The sequence below is a fragment of the Mirounga leonina genome, unplaced genomic scaffold, assembly GCF_011800145.1.
Source record: "Mirounga leonina isolate KUSES-001 unplaced genomic scaffold, KU_Mleo_1.0 Mir_129, whole genome shotgun sequence".
In the NCBI taxonomy this organism is placed as follows: Eukaryota; Metazoa; Chordata; class Mammalia; order Carnivora; family Phocidae; genus Mirounga; species Mirounga leonina.
Genome location: NW_023270323.1, coordinates 50648674 through 50669173, shown reverse-complemented (window position 1 = coordinate 50669173; position 20500 = coordinate 50648674). Strand labels below are relative to the sequence as shown.

Genomic DNA, 20500 nt, shown 5'->3' with positions numbered 1-20500 from the left:
AGTAGATACATATTATATAAACTCCTTTGACTGGCCTCCTTAACCAAATTGCCTCATCAAAACCCTTTGTAGGGGCACCTGGGTGGCTCAGTCGGTTAAGCATCTGCCTTCAGCTCAGTTCATCATTCCAGGGTTCTGGGATCGAGTTCCGCATCCGGCTCCCCACTCAATGGGGAGCCTGCTTCTCCCTCTGCCTGCTGCTCTCCCTGGTTGTGCTTTCCCTCTCTCTCTCTCTCTCTCTCTGACAAATAAAATCTCCTTAAAAAAAAAAAAACCCTTTGTAACATGGACTGGTGACCATGGCACAGCTCACTCCACACTGGTGGCTATAAGATCTGTTTATACTGAGTCTGTTTTTTACTTGAGTCATTGCTTTTGATTGAGGGCTATCATTCCTGAAAAAATTATGATCATGAGAGTTCTAAAAGGCACCATTTAAAATTACAGTTCCCACCTTCCTTAATAGTTACTGTAGAGAATACATGTAAGTTCTGGGTTTTGTTTGATGTTCGAGTTGGGCCAGCACATTGAAATGTTTCCAGTTTCTGGCCAGCCCAGCCCTGCATACTCAAGGCCCATCCCAACCCCTCCTTCTTCTATCAGACCGCTGCCTAGTAGGCACCTCCTTAAGAAAGCCTTCCCTGACCTCTCCCAGTGGGGTAGCCCTCCTGATTGTTTGCTTTCATTGTACCGTGTTATTCTCCTTCGTGGGACTAAAAACAATCATTATACATGTATCTGTGGGACTCTGGGACTCATGTCCACCGTCCTCCACTGGACTGTAAGTGCTATAACGGCTTTTTCTCTCAGCATTGTCTGTTTTCTCTTCCCACTATATCCTGAGTAACCAGCAGCATGCCTAACACATAGTAGACACTCAGTTAAGACCAACTGGATGAAGGAAAGCAGGGGGAGTGAGGGGAGGCAGCCAGTTTTAAAACATTGCTTGCCTTAAAGTTCATTGCCATTGGTTTAATTATTTTAGTCCTTCTTATTTTTCCTCCATAAAATCATGCATCAGTGATGGTTCTGTTACTGATGCTCTGGTTTTAAATGTTCTTATGGGGCCTCAATGATTTATGATATGTATATTTACTTGTGTGTAAGCCAATGTGTTGTATGACCCAGTTTATCTTTGAAGAAATACATTTACATATTAAATCATTTTTCTGTACCCGCTTTGGGAGATATAATGGAATTTAACAGTGATATGGAAAATTCAGACTGATCACTGATTGGAACATGATTAGATGTTGAACATGATTTGTATTACTATTTACACATATCTGTCTGGGGTACAGTGCATCCTCAAATAAAATGGTGAAGCCACATTGTAAAGGAGAGAGTGACAAGGAAGAAGTCAGCGAGATACGTCATTTGGCCTCTTCCTCATTCTTTAGTGGCCCCTGTTGGTCCCTGCTCTTCGCTATTAGAACCCCTTAAGTCTGAGAGAGAAACTAAACAGGAACTTAAAAGAATCAACTATAAACTCAGTATGCTTTCTTTCTTATGGCTATATTCAAGCTCTCTCTCTAACTGGGGAGGAAATTAATTTTAATTAAAACCCATTGTACTGGGTTCCTGGCTGTTTAGGAAAAGAGAGATAAGAAATTAAAGAATTAAGAAATTAATCTACAAAAGAGTCTGCTACCCACTGCAAGCAAAATAATCTCCCCCTGGTGACTTGAGAGATAAGTACTAGGGGTGTGGGCCCACTGCTTCTTTGTTCTAGACAATAAACCTCATGCCACATTTTCTTTCAGCGATAGAGGACGAGTTTGACTTTGCTCTAGGAAAGCAAACTCCAGCATTCCTAAAGAAGTGTGTTTGCTACATTCGGAAAATTGCTAACATTGAGCGTTTTGTGAAAATCCCAGAGATGGGAAAATACATGGATATCACTGGAACAGAACCAAGGATTATGCGGGATGCAGAAGCCCAAGAGAAGCTGATAAAACTCAGGGATGAATTTATTCCAACTATTGTTGCATCATCTAATCTGAGAGTGTACACATCTGTTACTCATTGTGACATGAAACTGGGCTATTCCCAAGAAATAGAAAATCATTACATAGAAGGACTTGGTAAACAATTTTATGAGGACATGATTGATATCATTCAGGCAACCGTACAACAGAATTTTGACACTGAAACCGACACGCTCTATGATGAAATCCTTCAGCATTCCTCATTATGTAAGACGTACGCCTCCTTCTATGAGTATAAATGTGAATCTCTCAACATCGTGCATAAATACGTTCTGCCAAGCAAAACTGGGCACATCAACCCTCTCGTCATATATGGTGGACCATGCACTGGGAAGACCCTCCTGCTAGCTGAAGTAGCAAAGAAGGTGAGAGCCTTTTCTTTCACAAGCTTATTTGTAAAAATCCTTTACTTTGGGGAAAAGATAAATTGGTCAAAATTCATTTCCATTTTCTGTGTTTACTTCTGAATTATAATTAGTCTTTTTGGAAAGGATACCTTGGTGTTTCTCTTATGCTGGTATAATGGTCACACTGAAAGAAAAAAGCACATGGGATACAGTTAGAGAACAGCTTTATTTTTTCTCTCATTGGTCAAACTTCCGTTGTGGGGCAAGTTCCCATTTGGATGGAAACTAGGGCAGATCTCATAACCCTTCTCATCCCTCTCAGCAAAGACAAGCCTTCCTATCACTCTGGACCCTAAGTCATTCTCAGCTCAGCAATTAAATCTGTCCAATATAAAATGGTAATTAAAACTTGAGTTTAGGGCGCCTGGGTGGCTCAGATGGTTTAGCGTCTGCCTTCGGCTCAGGTCGTGGTCCCAGCATCCTGAGATCGAGTCCCGCATCAGGCTCCCTGCTCCTTGGGAGCCTGCTTCTCCCTCTGCCTCTCTCTGTGTGTCTCTGTCTCTCATGAATAAATAAATTTTTTTTAAAAATCTTAAAAAAAAAAACTTGAGTTTATATTTCTCTCCCACAGCTGAGGCTCACAATAAGCAAGGTACCTGCCGTGGGAAATGGGGATGTGGTCGTCTTCTCCTTCTTCCACCACATAGCACTTCTTCCCCTCTGTCCCTAACCCCAAGCACATGATCCCTATAGGGCTGTGACTCCTATAGGGTTGTGGCTTCAGGGAAGTAGGCAAGATAAGGTGGCCAGAAGGTTCTTACATGACCAGTACTGTTCTGAAAACTGGACTCCACACTCTGTGATCTTGGCAGGCATTTAAAGCTGCTTCCTAGTTCCTCTGAGGCCTTTTTCTAGTTTCCTGGATGTCCTTTCCCTCCTGCCTCCCCTGCCCTGTCCTCCCTGAGCATCTTATCTTACCTACAGTTCTCTAAACACAGGGGGATGCTTTTTATTTTTTATTTTTTTTTGCCCCAGCTGGTCACTTCCATGCCTCCTAGACATCCAGCCACACACTTCTAGTACCTTTCTGCCAAGATCCACAGCCCAGCAAGCTCCCTCAGACAGGACCTGAGGAAAACAGAACCAACAAAAACCTCTGTCAACTCAGTCTTGCCAGTGGCCCACGTGTGACACATGGGAAGCACTCGGGTGTTTTTTGCCCTGGGAAACAGCAGCTCTCCATCCCTCCTCCACCCAAAGAGCTAGCCAGCCTTGTCAGCCAACCTCCATATTTCTCAGGTGTCTGAGGACATCTGTCTCCCTGTCTCTCCAGCTCTAGCGGACACCCTGTCAGTGGTCCATTGCGGCCCCTTTCTCGAGGTGAGAAGTGAGGAAATCTCTCAGCCTTGCCCTTTGGGAGTGGGTGGTAACAGATATGACCCACAGTACCCTAATCTCCAATGTTTTTCTTGGCCTCTTGAAAGTCCTTTTTAGGCTGGAGCTGCGTAGTCCACTAAAGGTAGCAAAACTGGTTTCCACAACTCCCTTACAAATCTTGCATGATGGTGTGGAACCTCACTCTGGGTCTATTGTCTTGGCATGTCAGTCTAAACTGGACTAAACTCGTTCCATTGTAACCTCGTGTTGCACTGGATGTCCACGGCTGATAGTTGATATTATCTTGGTGTTACCTCAGAATCTCTATATTGTTCTTCCTGTGGTTATTCTCTCAAGAACAGAGCTTTCTTTAACTGTGCGAACACTCTTGTCATCCGTCATGTGCTATCACGATCTCAGGGAGGTCATCTCGAGGACAAGAACAGGGATAGTTGTGTTGTACCTTATGTGGGGATTAGGTTTCAAAGCAAGCTCACAGGCAAAAATCTGGTGTATAAACTTACTTTTAAAAAGTCCCCAGGAGGGACGCCTGGGTGGCTCAGTCGGTTCAGCATCTGCCTTAGGCTCAGGTCATGATCCTGGGGTCCTGGGATCGAGCCCCGCATCAGCCTCTCTGCTCAGCGGGGAGTCTGCTTCTCCCTCTCCTGCTCACCCTGCTTGTACACTCTCTCTCTCTCTGTCAAATAAATAAATAAAATCTTAAAAAAAAAAGTCCCCAGGAAAGTTAATTTACCATTTCTTAATATGCCAAGCCCAGCTGCTGGTTTTTCTTCTTCTCCTTCTCTTCTCCTTCTCCTTCTCTTCTCCTTCTCCTTCTCCTTCAAGATTTTTATTTATGAGAGAGAGAGAGGAGGGAAAAAGAATCCAGAGGAGACCCTGCACTGAGTGTGGAGCTGGACGCAGGGCTCAATCCCACAACACTGAGATCATAACCTGAGCCGAAACCAAGAGTCCAATGCTTAACAGACTGAGCCACCCAGGCGGCCCTGGTGTTTCTTTTAGTGTTAAATGACATGGTTCTCTTTTAATGGAACTCCAGATGAAGTGGCAGGCTTACATTTAGGAGCCATGTTGCATCAAAATAAAGTGTGTGTGCGTGCGTGTGTGTGCATGTGCGTGTGTGCGTGTGTGTGTGTGTGTGAACACTAATTTGTATGTGAATCTTCAAACTTCAGAATTGTTCCAAGTCAACAAGACAACAACAGTATGAAGAACACATGGAAGCTGAAATCTAATGAGGAAACATCCACATACACCATTTCACCTTCACTTTAGGGCTTTTTCCCTCCGGAAGAAGGAAGGGTGAAGTAGTTAGAGGGGCGAATGTTGTTGGACTTGACTGTATTCACTATGATGCAAGTCCATGTGCCAGAGCATAGGAGGTACAGAATTGTGTGGAATGTGCTGATATCCCTGTACAGATCAACGGACCCTGCGGGGCAGGGGGTGGTGACAGTCAAGTTGGTCAACTTGAGAAATGGTTTTCTGAGCTCTCCCTCTTCTGGATATTTTGTCCAACCACCAGAGTGTGTCTATTCACAGTCCAGGACTCTGGTCCACAAGAAGCCTCACCTGTTTCTAAGTCCCTTGCCTCTGCTCTACTCGCCTCTCTCCTGGGGAATGTTGTCCCACCAATGACAACCTGTGCTCTCTTTGTGACTTCATGTCCCTTGTGAGAATGCAGAGAGATGTCTCATGTTTATCTCGAGGTTATCTCCTGCGTGCCCAGCATTTCCATGGACACGAGCTCATGATCAGAGGATCGCTCTACATGTTCAACAACACGTGACTGGGAGGAGAGAGGACAATACATATAATCATCATAAGCAATTCACATAGGGACAAAATACCATGTTCTGTTTCTGATTTGCCACTGAAGGACAGTTGTAGTAGGATAGTAGGCTTATCTTCCTCCATATTGGCTTCAAAGGTGTGGGCTAAACAGTAAATTGCTTCTTTTCCTTAACTGCTACATTTTTTTTTTCTAAACTTACTCATGCCTTAACCTGAACTACATCTTGAGCAACCAAGTTTCATAAACTTACTTTCTCACTAATAAAATCCGTCCTTTCCTAAGCAACATTCTTGGTGAATTCCATGGATTACTGAAAGACATTATCTCCCTAAAAATAGACTGGGATTTTTTTTATACTTTGATCATATCCCTTCTTGCCCTTGCCTTTCCAGCCAGAGACATACTAAATTTAACAGCCACCTCATATACGTTATCTCCTTCACTCTACAATTTGAAAAACAAAAACAAAAAACCTTCCAGCTTTGTCTCTTGGTAACTGCTTAACTCTGAGCAAGTCATTTATCCAGCCTGGACAGGTTTCCTCTTCTGTTAAATGGTACTATAATCCCATCTGCCCTACAGGGAGGTGATGTGAGGACTGATAACTGTTATGTCTGTTATAAAACATAAAGCTTAAAGTTTTAGCCAGAATTATATAGATTTTATGACAATGGTAAATAATCATAAAGATGACCCTACAGTACCACAATATAGTAAAATGTCTCTGAATCATTCAGGATTATATTCAGTATTTTAGTACTATTTTTATCACATTCTAATTAGCTAGGAATTTGATCAGACTTATGTGATCTCAATTATGAAAACATTTGACTCAATATAATATGTAAGTCACTACTTAATCTATTCATTAAACAAATACGAAGCACCTACTGTGTGCCAACAAACCATGCCAGGAAACAGGATTCAGTGAGGAAAAGCTGACCATACTAGATATGCAGATTTACTGTTTATGAAATCCTTTGTAACTTTTAGAATACAACAAGTTAAGTGCTGCCTTGGGATTGAATAAGACTATTATCACTATTTTATTACCTTCAGTAGAGTGATCCTGAGGGTCTCACCTATAGATATTGGTGCATGAGCTTTGTGACAGCTCTTTGATCTTCTCGGGTTTTCCCATTCCCTGGTTCTAGGCCACTGTCTGCATGGTCAGGGTTACCAGAAGTCTGACCTCTGGAGAGAGGAAATGCTGTGTATGCGACCATGTGAATATATATTACCATTCTAAACACTACCTTTATGTTTTAGGCCTATGGCTGGCTTCATGAAGACACAGGACCAGAATCTGACCCAGTAGTCGTCATGAGATTTCTAGGAACCACAGACATGAGTACTGACCTTAAGACTCTCCTTCTAAGCGTTTGTGAACAATTGGCAGTCAACTACCGGTGTCTGGTTCAAAGCTACCCTAAGAAGATCCATGACCTCCGAGACTTATTTATAAACCTTTTGAACGAGTCTTCATTGCAGAGACCTCTAGTAATAATATTTGATGCCCTAGAGCAGCTCTCAGAGAGTGACGAGGCCAGGAAGCTTTGGTGGCTCCCAGCTCACCTTCCCCGCTTCGTACGAATAGTCCTGTCCACGCTGCCCAACAGACATGGGATCCTACAGAAACTGAGGTGCCTTATCCATGAAGAAGCCAACTACATCGAGCTGATTCCCCGGGACAGGAAGATGTGCAGCCAGGTCCTCAAACACCAGCTGTTGCGGGTCAAAAGGAAGGTCACATCAGGCCAGCAGATTTATGTGAACAACGCATTCTCCAAGTGCACGCTGCCCATGTTTGTGAACCTGACCTTCAGGGAGGTGAGATATTGGAGATCTCACAAAGATGTCGATGAATCCTCCCTCTGTGTCACGGTTCACGAAAGTATAGAGCAGCTATTCTGGTCCTTGGAGAAGAAGTGTGGTCAGAAACTGGTCTCCAGGGCTCTTGGTTACATCACCATGGCCAAAATAGGTTTGAGTGAAATGGAACTGGAGGATGTGTTGGCCCTAGACAACAGTGTGATGAATGAGCTCAATGAGAACATTAGGCCCAGCAATCCCCTGAGAGTACCTTATCTCTACATCGCGAGGCTCAAGGAGGGTCTCAGTGGATACTTAATAGAAAGACATGTGAAGAACGTCACACTCCTGGTCTGGGCCAATAGACACCTGCAGCTTATAGCCCAGAAGTTGTATCTGCAGGATGACAGTGACCTGCGTGAAATGCACACCATCCTGGCAGATTACTTTCTGGGAGTCTGGTCAGGGGGCAGGAGGAAAGCTTTCTGCCTTGAAGACCCCTACTTGAATGGCTGCCTTGACTTGGAGAGCAGAAGCTTGCTTGAGGAAGAGAAGCACTTCATGGAACAGGCTTCCTTTGATAGGCAGGCTCCAGACCAGCCCTGGGTTTTCCAGTGTAATCCACTGGAGCCTGACATCTTCTTTGTCAATCATCGGAAAATGTCTGAGCTCTTGCACCACCTGACAAGATGTGGAAAAACCGATGACCTGCTTTACGGGATCATCATGAACTTCAGCTGGCTTTATACCATGATCAAAATCGGCCAGTTTGACAAAGTGCTCTCAGACATTGAGCTGGCTTACAACTACTCTCAAGAGAAGGAGCTGAAGTTCCTGGCTAGCACTCTCCGCGGCATCAAACCCAAGGTCACTGCGTTTCCGGGCTCCCTTTCAGCAGAGCTTCAGCAAAGGCTGCTGCCTGTTGTAAGTTCCCTGCCCAAACTTAGGCACCTCCTTTTAGAATGTGACAAAGATGGGCCCAAATATTGCTCCATTGTGCCATTACATTCATCCATGGACGTAACATACAGCCCGGAGCGTCTCCCCTTGTCCTCTAGTCACCTGCATGTCACCGAGATTCTGCCTACATGTAACCCCAGTACTGTCCTCACAGCTCTAGAAAATGGTTCCATCAGCACGTGGGACGTGGAAAGCCGTCAACTCCTCCGGCAAATCACCACAGCCCAGTCTGTCATCCTGGGCATGAAACTCACCAGTGACGAAAAGTATCTTGTGGTGGCTACGACAAATAACACCTTGCTGATTTATGACAATGTAAATTCTTGTCTTCTGTCTGAAGTGGAAATCAAAGGCACCAAGCACGGAAGCGGCTCCACCTACATCAATGGATTTACACTGTCCGTCAACCATGCCCTCGCATGGCTTGAAGCCAGCAAAGATGTCACTGTCATCGATCTGCTCTACGGGTGGCCCCTTTACCAGTTCCACTGCTGGTACGAAGTGACCTGTGTCCAGTGCTCTCTGGATGGCATGTACGCTTTCTGTGGACAGTACCTGAACACCACCACCATATTTCATTTAGGGAGTGGAGAAAAGTTATGCACGGTGACATCCGAATTTTCAGGTGGGTTTGTGAAGTTTCTTCTTATCTTGGACACGGCTCAAGAAATGGTAATGGTGGACAGTGAGGGAAGCCTTTCGGTTTGGAATACTGAGGACATTTCCAATCCCCAGCTGACTGACGACTTTGACTGCCGAAGAGAAGACAGCGAGGTGGTCAGCATTGAACTTTCAGAGGACCAAAATGCAATTCTGATCTGTAAAGCCCTCAGCATTGAGCTCTTAGATACGGGCATGTGGAAAGTGGCTGAGAAGTTCAGAGCTAAGCACAACGAACGCTTTATTTCTGCTGTGCTGTCCAAAAACGGAGACTGCATCATCGCGACCATGGAAAATACCTCAGCTGTGTTTTTTTGGAGGCGGGACACAGGCCAATGCATGGCGAGCTTACAGGAAATCTCAGGTACCATAGTCAAGCTGGTGAAATCCAGTCACCACAATATGCTGCTCTCTTTATCAACCAGTGGTGTTCTTTCCATCTGGGATATAGATATAATCACCGCTATGTCCAACATAGATAAGACTGGGAAACCCATCCAAAGCCTGGTGTTACCTGCCAGAGGAGAAATCATTTATTCCCTCGATGGCTCGGACTGTGTCCACAAGTGGAACTTCAGCAGTGGGTTCCTTGAGGCAGTATTCAAGCATGAGGGCATAGTCGAGCACTGCGTGCTGACGTCCTCTGGAGATGTCATGGTGACATCAGATGACAAAAGCAGCCAGTATGTCTGGCACACCACCAGCGGTGAGAACCTCTTCCGAATTAATGGGCAGAGAATATCTCAGCTGCTAATTACGCACAATGACCAGTTTGTGGTCTCTCTCTGTGAGGAAAATGCCTCCAGGGTTTGGAGACTGGCCACAGGCCACAGGGTCTGCAACATTTTGACCACTCTGCAGAATGCCTTTATAACCTCCGCAAATACCTTCGTGGTGGGAATGACGAAAAGCAAAGTGCTGGCGGTCAGTCTCTGGACAGGAAGCATCACCAAGAAATTTTGCTGTGAAGATGGCACCACCATTGTGAATTTTAAGTTGATCCCCGACTGCCCTGACATCATTGTGTTCATCACATCAGCCGAGACGGTGAATATCTGGAGTCTGACGGATGAAGTCATCTGTCGCCGTGTGCAACTTCCAAACAACTTCTTGAAAAATCTGGAGGATTTCGAGATTTCTCCCAATGGCAAGCTAGGCATTATATCCAGGGGAGACGAAAATATCAATGTGCTGGATTTACACAGCGGCAAATTACGGGTGGTTCACGCCTCTGGGGTCATCTGGAGGCAAAGGCTCTCTCGAGATGGTCGCTACCTGGTATACATTTGTTTCCGAAACGGGGAGGAGGAGGATGAAAATGGTGCGGTATCCAGTTTGATTGTAATGAGACTGGCTGACGGCAAAAACATCGGTGCCTGTTCCCTTTACAAAACACCAACTTTTCTCGCCCTCTCCCAGAGGCACCTGAACATCATAGTGGGTTTTGACGATGGGAGTATAGGGATATACACAGTGGTAGACCGTGTAGACGCAGCCCTGAAAATTAAGATTGCCACTTCAAATAGCAGACAGATTTTCAATAATGCAACACAGGCATCCAGGCCAAAGTGTAATAGTTACTGTTTTAAAGTGTCTGTGGATTGCCTATGGAGAGAGTCTACCGAGGTCTTTGCGAGAGACAGTCCCATCACCGTGAGCGATTCCACTGAGCCCAGCGAGGCGACACCGTCCAAGAAACACAACCCTTGCTATGACCGGATGTGCTCCGCCCTGGAATCCAGGGGCCACAGCTATGCCCCCGACAACTGACAAAACGTTCTCCTTGCTCAGCAGACACGCGCGATACACACGCACAAGGGGGAGAAAAAGTATCTTCTGTCTCCCAAATGATAAACTACTCCTTTCTTTAAAGACAGGAAAGATGCTGGAGTTCCAGTGTTAACATGCTCGTCAAAAAGACAGAAATGTGAAATCGGCTTTGAGTTGGCTCTTTTTGTCAAAGTTAATCCAGGAATGACACCTTGACAGAGCATTTCTAAAAATGGTGTTTAACCGGCTACATCAACTGGAAGCTAGGCGATATTTTTCACGTTAGCTGCGTGGGAAGCAACAGCATAACTCATTCCATGGGTTCAGAAGACAGAGCTAGAACTATATCCAGACCCCTTGGACTGGACTTCATTCCACGGAAATCATTTGAAATTGTGAACACAAAGAGCTGTTTGACCTCCAATGATGGTGTGGCCTAAGTAAACACAGCCTTAATCTCTCCTTACATTTTACAATCCTGACAACTGTGTAAACCCAGTCTGCAGATGGAAGGTCAAAAGGTGCAAAATTACGTAACAAAAATGCCCCCTCGTACTCCCAGTTTCCCAGGAGAAAGGACGTGAGAGGTGAGGCCATGAACTGGACTGGGCACAAGAACTTAGTACCACCCTCATAGGGCTACTGAGCACGCAGTCAGTCTTCATTAGGATACAGTTGAGACAGTTGCATGCAAGGGTTTCTGTATAACGGAACATGCGATTTTTACACTACTTCCTGGGCTGCAAGAGAAACACATTTAATAGGAAACCACAGTCTTTTCGTGTGTTTTTGAAATGCCTATTCGTGCTGGACATTAAAGCAGAATTACAGAACGGGCATTATAGATTTGGTAAGACATCTGTTCATTTCCATCATTGTACTAACAAAAGTCTGGGCTATTCAGTCAGTTGTATGGAAGCATACATTATTTCCTAAATCCCTGCAGTGAATCTTAACAGAAAGAAAGCTTTCTTGACACGCCATCTATGAAATACTGAAGACATTTGCCTTACTCTCATTCCTCCTCACTCCTGTGTAAAATGCAGACAGACGACCAAATACTCGGGGACAAACTGAATATGCCTGTCTTTGTGCTAAAATATTCCATATCTTAAGGGTGTCCAAAGGTTCTTTCTTGTCCCTGTTTGTAATCACTTTCTTACTTCCCCAAACTGTATGTAGGCTTCTTCCTCTGTCACCCTTTCTGCTGGAGGGCTCCTTGGGGCCTTTATAGTCTTATCCGTTTCAAAGCAGAAGCTATGAAATGGTATTAAATACTTTTTAAAAACACTACTTCACCTATTTAAAAGAAAATATCACATCCCAAAAGGGGGAAAGTGATTTTCTTCCTTCCATATCCTCCACATGGCATGTCCTTGGATGACTTTTCGAAGGGTGTCAGAAGCGCTGGTTTGCTTTGAAAGTGACGGGAGTGACTTGTGGCGGCAGAATGATGACCAAGGAACTGATGTGCTCTCAGCCCAGCTCGGCCACAAACTCGTCGCGCGGGCAGATCTTTAGCCTCTCCGCTGTATTGTTTTTGTAAGCTGCAAAATAAAGGGAGTGATAGCTTCTGCTCTAGCCTTTATAGGGGTGTTGGAGAGCAATGTGAGGAAAAAGACAGCGACGGCTTGATTGTTTTTGCAAATGGGAGAAGCAAAATGATCTGATCCAAAGGGAATCCAAGCTTATTGCATTTCACTTCGGAAAGCAGTTTGACATGAAAGCATACAGAGATGGGATTCAGACATAACGCCCCACTCCGTGGTCGAAGAATTTTTTTCAATATGTTCCTCCTGGCCTAGCTACCAGCCGGGAAGGGGGTAGCCCAGTGAAGGCTCAGCCCACGTAGAGATCACCTGGAGTTGATTGTATGAGTCAATGCTTTTTTTTTTTCTTTAGCTCTTCTGCGGCAACACATTCCTATTCCTGTGATTATCAGTTGGACCTCCATGCCACACATTTCTAAGAATTAAATGCCTAGATGGATTAAATGTAGTGTGTGAATATTCTATGTAACAGCCAATAGAGTTTAACAAGTGACTTGAATGATTTTTCCTAACTTGTTTGCAACTGATAGCTCATATTGAATGTTTTTATGTAAACTTTGTATTGTTGGGAAGAATTACCCAGAGATTTATATTTTCATAAATGTTACATTTAGTTAAATTTTGTTACAGAGTTGTTACACTAGAAAATTATTGCTGTCTTCAAACAATGTACAGTCTTGTGTATGTATTGTTTGTATGAATAAAAGGTAAACTACTTAGATTTGTGGGTTTTTCTTCCCCAACTTTTGCAAGTATACTTAGAGATTTTTAGTAATAATAATTGTTCATGCTTACTGTACACCAGACTCTATTTTTGGAGCCTTGTACGTACTAAGCCATGTAATCTCCACCAAAGCCTTATGAGATAGGTACTGTTAGTATTCCAAACTCACAGATGTAACAACCTAGAAACAGAGGTCCAGGGGGAATTGCTGAATAGGATTTCAATATACCATCAATGTGGTTTTTGTTACCTTTTCGAAAGCACATAGAATATAGCATTGAATATCCAGTAGGCACTTACTGATAATGGCCTATAAAATGTTTTCCAACTTGCAGATTAGAGACCAGGCGAGGCTCTAAAGATCACCGGAGGTCTTTGCAAACTCCCAGGAGTTTCAGGTATACCACAACTGCTGATGTATTCATTCCACAAATAGTTATTTGGTCATGCATTTTGCCAGGAATGCAAAGGTTAGTAAAGTAGCTTGCACCTTCTAGGATCTCACAGTCTTAACAGGAAAACAGATAGGAAACAAGTTCTATGGGTAAGTGCAAGGACAGTGTGCTTCCTTCTGGGCTTGGGGCCAAGGTGGGAAGAATGATAACCAGAGTCATCCCACTCATAAAGTGCCTCCAGGTGAGAAGGCTGGACCAAGGAGGGGGATCTTCCTCCCATAGGCACCTTTTCCCATTTCTTGCCTCTGGGAACTGAGAATCCACACACACACTCACAAAAAAAATTTTAAACAAGTTAGCAATGGAGAGCTTAAGTGATGATAACTAGGAAATAATCGGATGAACACTTTGTATCTAGTTTCATGAAACAATCATTCTCAGAGAAATTTAAAATCAAGACGTTAAAAAATTGAAGACATTATCTATCTGGTTTCATCTATGTGGCTGAGACTTATTTCTGTTTAGAATTTACCCCCCTTGAAAACTCTTCCTTAACTCCACCACCCATGCTGGGAATTCCTTCTTGGATTCTAATCTAAATCCTTTAGGTTGAAGGTTAAACATTCTCTTTCAGTTCTGAGAAAACGTAGAGGAGTGGATTGTCATTGTTTGCATAAAAGCATTTCATATACATGGAGTTTGTTGTTTAACAAACTTAAATATCTTCTTTCCCAGTGTCAAGAATGCAACAAATACCATGTGTTTGCTTTGTCCAAGGCATTATGCTCATGCCCTAGGATGATCTCATAATGAGTCATGCATAACCCCTGCCCTCCAGAATCCTACAATCTAAAGGAGACACAACTAAATTAGATGTGATACAGATTTTTTTAAAAAGTTAATAAAACTGAAATGCAGGTGTTGAGAATACACTGCAGAGGAGCAATTAACTCGAACTGGGATTCAAAAGGAATGGCCAAGAGGAGGTGATAGTGGAGGCTTGAAGGACAAATGGAACTTAACTGTCAGAATGTCAAAAAGACACTTCAGGAGAAGGAAGCTGTGTGAGCACAAACAGGGAGAGTCAACATATACTGTGGATGACTTCAGATGCTATGCTGGCTTTTTAAACTTTATTCTGGGGGCGCCTGGCTGGCTCAGTCGGTAGAGCATGCAACTCTTGATCTCAGGGTCATGAGTTCAACCCCCACATTAGTCGTAGAGGTTATTTAAATACATACATACATAAAGTTAAACTTTATTCTGTAACTCATAGGTAATCGTGGGAAAGTTTTTGAGAAGGGGAAAGACCTGGTTGAAATGGTGTTTTAGAATGACTTAGGCAGTACTATGTCCCATGGATCGGAGATGGAAGAGACCAGAAGCTGGGGACCAGTAAGAAACTATTGTAAGGAGCTGAGATAGAAAGTAGAAGATCTTGATCTTAGGACAGCCGCAGTGAGGATGGTAAGAAGAGGCATGATTTCAGGGCTTTAACTGACAGAGTTGTGTGATGAACAAAAGAGAACTCACATAATTCCAGCTCCAATTGAAACTGGGTGGACAGAATTATAGATGTAAAATGAATACGTTTAGGAGATGAAGATGAAGTAAATACTGAAATAAAGTTGGACCTAGAGAATTCAAAAGTAAAGATATCCATGCAGGCAACTGGAAATGTGTTATCCCGGCAATGGAGAAATTGTAGCTAAAGGCAAAGAATCCAACCTGTTATCTCTTTCTCAAAAATCTAAATAATGCATAAGATGGTGCTTTTTTTTTTTTCGTTATAATATAAGCCAATACCATAAACTTCTTAAAATTGTGGGTCTTTTTTTTTTTTAGAACCATATTGACAAATTTAAAATTCTATTGACAAATCCACTCAAACAAATTAGTTCTCCTATCTTCCATGACTTATCGGTTGGAATGATTTATATGCCAATGAAAACATGAACACACCTAAAACACTAACTGAATCATGGTGTTTCACTCCCACATGCATCCAGAAACCACTGGTTTTTCTTCTGTATTTTTCATAAGGGTCCCTTGACAGCTCCATTTGGCATTCCATGTGATGTGCATGAAGTGCAGATTACACGTATATGGACATATTGGAGGGTTTCGTTTCAGTGTATCAATATGACAAATTATATAACACCGAATTTAAGATTACCAATACCACCACCATCTCTGGCTTTACAGAATCCCAGCCTTTGATAGATGAAGGTAACTTAGTCAGCAGCTTGAGCATATTCAGAGCAGTGGTTCTCAAACTGGAGTGTACATCATTTGTTAAAACACAGATTACTTCACCCTCCCTATCCCCAATTATTTCAGAATCCGTATGTCGTGGGTAGAGCCTCCAAATCTGCATTTTTTACTGAATCCCTCCAGATGAAGCTGATTCCGCTAGTCTGGGAACCACACTTCAAAACCTAAACAATGTCTTTTTGGTCAAAGTAACTTAACTGATAAATGTACCAGTATTCTGTGGACGTTACTGAAGCATCCACTAGAAGTGTGACAAAGGGTTTTATCAGAAAATGATGTAAAATAGCAGAGAACTTCCTTCTAAATCTATCATTTTAAAGCATGCAGCTACCACACGACTGGCAAGATGCCCCCCAAAACGAGTTTTCTCCCATAAAGGGTGACACATGTGTAGATGGGGCTGGAATCCCTAAAGTGGGCCCGTTAGAAACTAAGGACAGTATTCGGTCTTCAAATAATACTCTGGCCTCTTCTGCAGCAGCCTGTTCTGTCCTGACTGTCCCTGGATAATCTGAAGGGGAGAGAAGAGGGTAAGCTAGGTGGCGCAGTTGCTTAACACATTTTCCTGTCGATCCCAACTTGCGCGCACAGGTGAAAAGAACTTCCAACACCTAAGTAGTATTTTCAGGTAAAGCCACCAGCTCTCCACCCACCGTAGGTGCGTGCACCGCAACAAGTACGCGCGTGGAGCTCAGGAGGTGTGGACGCGGTGTTGCGGCCGAGGTTCCAACAGCCCGGGAAAAGGGGGTGGGGGGAAGCAGGACTTCGCTGAGCTCCCACTGTGGCGTCGAGGGCGCAGGCGAGTGTGTGCAACTTCCTGGAGTTACACCTCGGTAGCGTCCGCGCTGGGTCTCAGGCCATCCACTCTGATAGTGCAGGCGGGCGACGGTGCACACACCAGGTCGAAACGGAAGAGGCTGGAACTGAGGAGGAACCCCAAACTCAAAAGTACGGGGTGCGGGGTTCAGATCTCTTTGCCAGGGGCCGCATTCCTGGATCTCCCCACTGACGTCCCGCATCCTAGGAGGCTCCCCTCTCCCTCCAGCACGACGGAAAAGTAGGCACCGAGACGTTACCCCGCGCGGGCCGGCAGTGGCTGCCCGGAGGCCGAGCGCGCCCGGGGATGGCGGGCCCGGCTCCGAGGGGCGCGCGGCCGGGCGGGGGGGCGCGCGGCTCGGGGCGCGCAGGTAAAGGGTTACGCGTGCCGGGGAGGCTCGCCCGCCGGCCGCGCCACGTGACGCGCCGGCCCAATGACGGTGCCGGGGCGGCCGCTGTGAGCGCGGCGGGCTCCGGGCGGCGCTGAGCCGCTGGCGTTCACCGGCGCGGCCGCCCGAGGCCGGCGAAGCCATGGGCGCCGCGACCCCGCCGCCGCCGCCGCCGCCGCCGCCGCCCGGCCCCAGGTAGGGACGGTCCCCCGCCCCGCGCGTCGGGCCCCGCCGTGGGCTTGCCTCCTGCCGAGCTCGGCTTTGGGGCAGTATTTCCCCGATTTCTCTCGCAGGTCGTTTTTATTTCTTTACTTCCTTCTGGCAGGAAAAAAAAAAAAAAAAAGGGGGCGAGGCAATTCTCAGTTTGATTACTTCGGAAAAGTCACAGAATTCAACAAAGGCACAGAAAGGGAGGCCAAATCCAGCACCGGCAGAGGCGGGGGCGGGGGGCGGGCGGGACTTTTACAAATTCCCCCAAACTCAAGACGGGGACAGTTTGGAAAGCTTGGCATCTCAGTGGTGTATGAAACAGTTTTGGTTTTAAATCCCTAATTAATGGGGCGCCTGGGTGGCTCAGATGGTTGAGCGTCTGCCTTCGGCTCAGGTCATGATCTCAGGGTCCTGGGATCGAGTCCCGCATCGGGCTCCCTGCTCCTTGGGAGCCTGCTTCTCCCTCTGCCTTTCTCTCTCGCTCTGTCTCTCATGAATAAAAAAAAAAAAAAAAAAAATCCCTAATTAATGAACTTTCAGCTGCGCCTGAGAACTTGAGTTGGAAAAACTGCAAGAGATTTTGCCTTATTTCTAAGTGTCCCCCTCCCCCCATTTTTAAGCATCTGAGCGTTTCTTAATAAAACGGAAATGGAATGTTGACCGCCGCTGTTTCTTTGAAATGTCCTTGGGTCCCCAGGATTTGCTCCGGTCGCGGTGCTGGAGCCCTGGGTGGCGGTGGGAAGGGGTGGGGTGGGGCGGGGAGGGTGCAGCGCTAGGAAGCGGCACGTGTTGAAAGAGCGTGCCAGGTGCAAACTGTTAAATGGTCACAAACTGTTTGCTGCATATATAATAATTAGGCAAGCATCTCCCAGGTCGCTTGCTTGGGTCTCATTTGACCTTGGCAGCCCTGATGAGGTGAGATTTTCACAAACCACCACTGAAGAATTTTTCCAATGATACAAGACAGATTTCAAAATCAGTGGGACTTTTTACCCCCTTCCAGGACTGTAATTAACCTTAAAAACAAAACAAAACCTCCCCTTAGTAACTTAGTACATTTTATTTTACATTGTGGTATATAGACTTTTGCCCAGTGAATTTAGAGGAAGTCGGTGTTCCACGAGGTGGTTCAGATCATTAAAGAATAGGGTGTTTTATTTTCTTCCCGTCCCTGTGAGAATTACTGGCGGCCCTTTTCATATGGCTTATAAGTGTCCTGGGTGGCCCTACCCACGCTGTTGTGAGGAGCAAGGCTGTAGAAAAGATGAGACGTTTTGAGAGTTGAATCAGAAAGAAATAGAAGGGGCACCTGGGTGGCTCAGTTGGTTAAGCGACTGCCTTCGGCTCAGGTCATGATCCTGGAGTCCCGGGATCGAGTCCCGCATCCGGCTCCTTGCTCAGCATGGAGTCTGCTTCTCCCTCTGACCCTCCCCCCTCTCATGCTCTCTCTCTCTCTATCTCATTCTCTCTCAAATAAATAAATAAAATCTTAAAAAAAAAGAAAGAAAGAAATAGAAAGTGGTCGCTGCTTTTAAACACAATAAATTCTGTTTATTCCCACAAAAATATTCCACTTATTTCCACATCTAATTCTCCAGTTAATATTTTAAGGAGACAGATGTTAGAGGTTCTGATGCTAAACACCAGTATCTTTAGAATACCTCAGCAGTCGTGAGGCAGGTCTTTGAGACAGTACTTTGAAGCTCTTAAGGCTAAGTAGGACTCTGGGGTTCTTTGTACTTCCCTAACGTGTGAAGAATTAGTTATAGGAAGCTGCCTTGATCCCAGACCAGGAATGGAGGAGACATGAATACAGGAAGGTGGGGTTGGGTTTATTTCTCTTCTTTGTTCACTCACTGTTCATCCTGGTCCTGCTCTTTCTGTTCAGCAAGTATGTGATAAGTGCTTCCCCAGAAACATGACCCGTCTTTGCTATGTTCTAAGAGCTTTTGCAAATCTGGATTCAAAACCAGACAGAAACTTGCATGTCACCTAAATATGTTCAATAGCCTAAAAATGGAATGATTCCCCTGACCTCCCACCTCATGTCTCTCTGAGCCTGGAAACAACCTAGCCAAGTTCTGGCCAGAATTGAGTCTCAGCCCAAGGGCCGAGTGGGTACTTGTCTGCCTTCCTCCTGCAACTGCCCTGCCTTGGAGGCCTCAAGAGTCCATTTACTGAGCTTCTTGGAAGGGACTCCAGTTTCCAAATAATTGAATACCAGTCTCCCAGTAGCTGGGTTTCCTCCACCTGAGCTTGCAAATTCCCTTAGTTTCACAATGTTCCCAGTAACCCTGAATCTTGGGCCCTTTTGAGGTCTTGGTTAAATAGTACCTAGCTTCTGCTTTTTTTTTTTTTTTTTTTTTTTTGTCATTAGATTGATTATCTGGTTGGAGGTAGACTTTCTAGATATCTAGAAAAGAAGAGTCAGTAGCCTCATCCTAGGGGAGGAGCCTTCACCCATCTGCAGGTCAGATGGGTCACCTATTTGTAGCCTTTCTTAGTGTGGTTACCACCTGAATGCCGTTTTAAGAGAATAACATGAAAGTGAAATCTGTTATCTACTCACACCCTTTTCACCTGAGAATATTCTGGTCCCATAGAGTTTGGAATCTTCAGAACGACCATATATCATCAAAATGACCCTATCCTGGGGTCCCTCAGGGTGACTCAGTCAGTTAAGTGTATGCCTTCAGCTCAGGTCATGATCTCAGGTTCCTGGGATCGAGCCCCACATTGGGATCCCTGTTCAGCAGGGAGTCTCCTTCTCCCTCTGCCCCTCTACCCTGCTCATGTGCATTCTCTCTCTCTCTCTCAAATAAAATCCTTTTAAAAAATGACCCTATCCTAAGACTTAACATAGCCATCAGATGAATATATGTCCTGAAGCAGATACTTAAAATAAGTCAAAATACTAGTTCAGTGTCATCAAGCATCTTGGAAAAGATGCTCCTGAGCTGCAGCGAATATTAAAAAGGAGTATGTCTCAAATTTTACCCTGAGCAGTGAATTCCATTCTATTCAGTGGACAAGTGGCTCTCTAAAATGAAGTGAAACCCCTCCCTGACCTTGGAGACAGCAGGTTTGTAAGCCTAGAGATAATCAGATGCACACTCAGCCAGGTGCCAGAGACACTGTCCTTGCCTTCAGGGAACTTAACAGTCTTCAGACAAGCCAGTGGAGGGTTTTAAGCAGAGCAGCTCTGTTTCTTAGAAAGTTCTCTCCAGCTGCAACGAGAAGACTGAAATGGGAAAGATCCCAGCCAGGCAGCTGCTGTAAAAATCCACACGAGAGGAGAGTGAGAAGTGAATTGATTCTAAAGATACGTAGTGGGACAAAGGTATTGGGGACCTCAAGCCAAGAAAATATTGGGTGACTCAGGTCTCTGCAGTTGATTTCCATGTCATTTCAA

At 44.9% G+C, this 20500-nt stretch overlaps 1 protein-coding gene across 1 annotated transcript in view; it reads left to right on the top strand.

Moving 5' to 3' along the window:
- Positions 1-12993, top strand: part of NWD2 (NACHT and WD repeat domain containing 2) — a 119776-nt gene extending 106783 nt beyond the window's left edge. The window contains exons 6-7 of the mRNA XM_035005590.1: positions 1764-2353; positions 6798-12993. Of these exons, the coding sequence (XP_034861481.1) occupies positions 1764-2353; positions 6798-10730 (4523 nt within the window). The 3' untranslated portion in view covers positions 10731-12993. The remainder of the gene's footprint in view (positions 1-1763; positions 2354-6797) is intronic.
- Positions 12994-20500: the final 7507 nt, after the last annotated feature.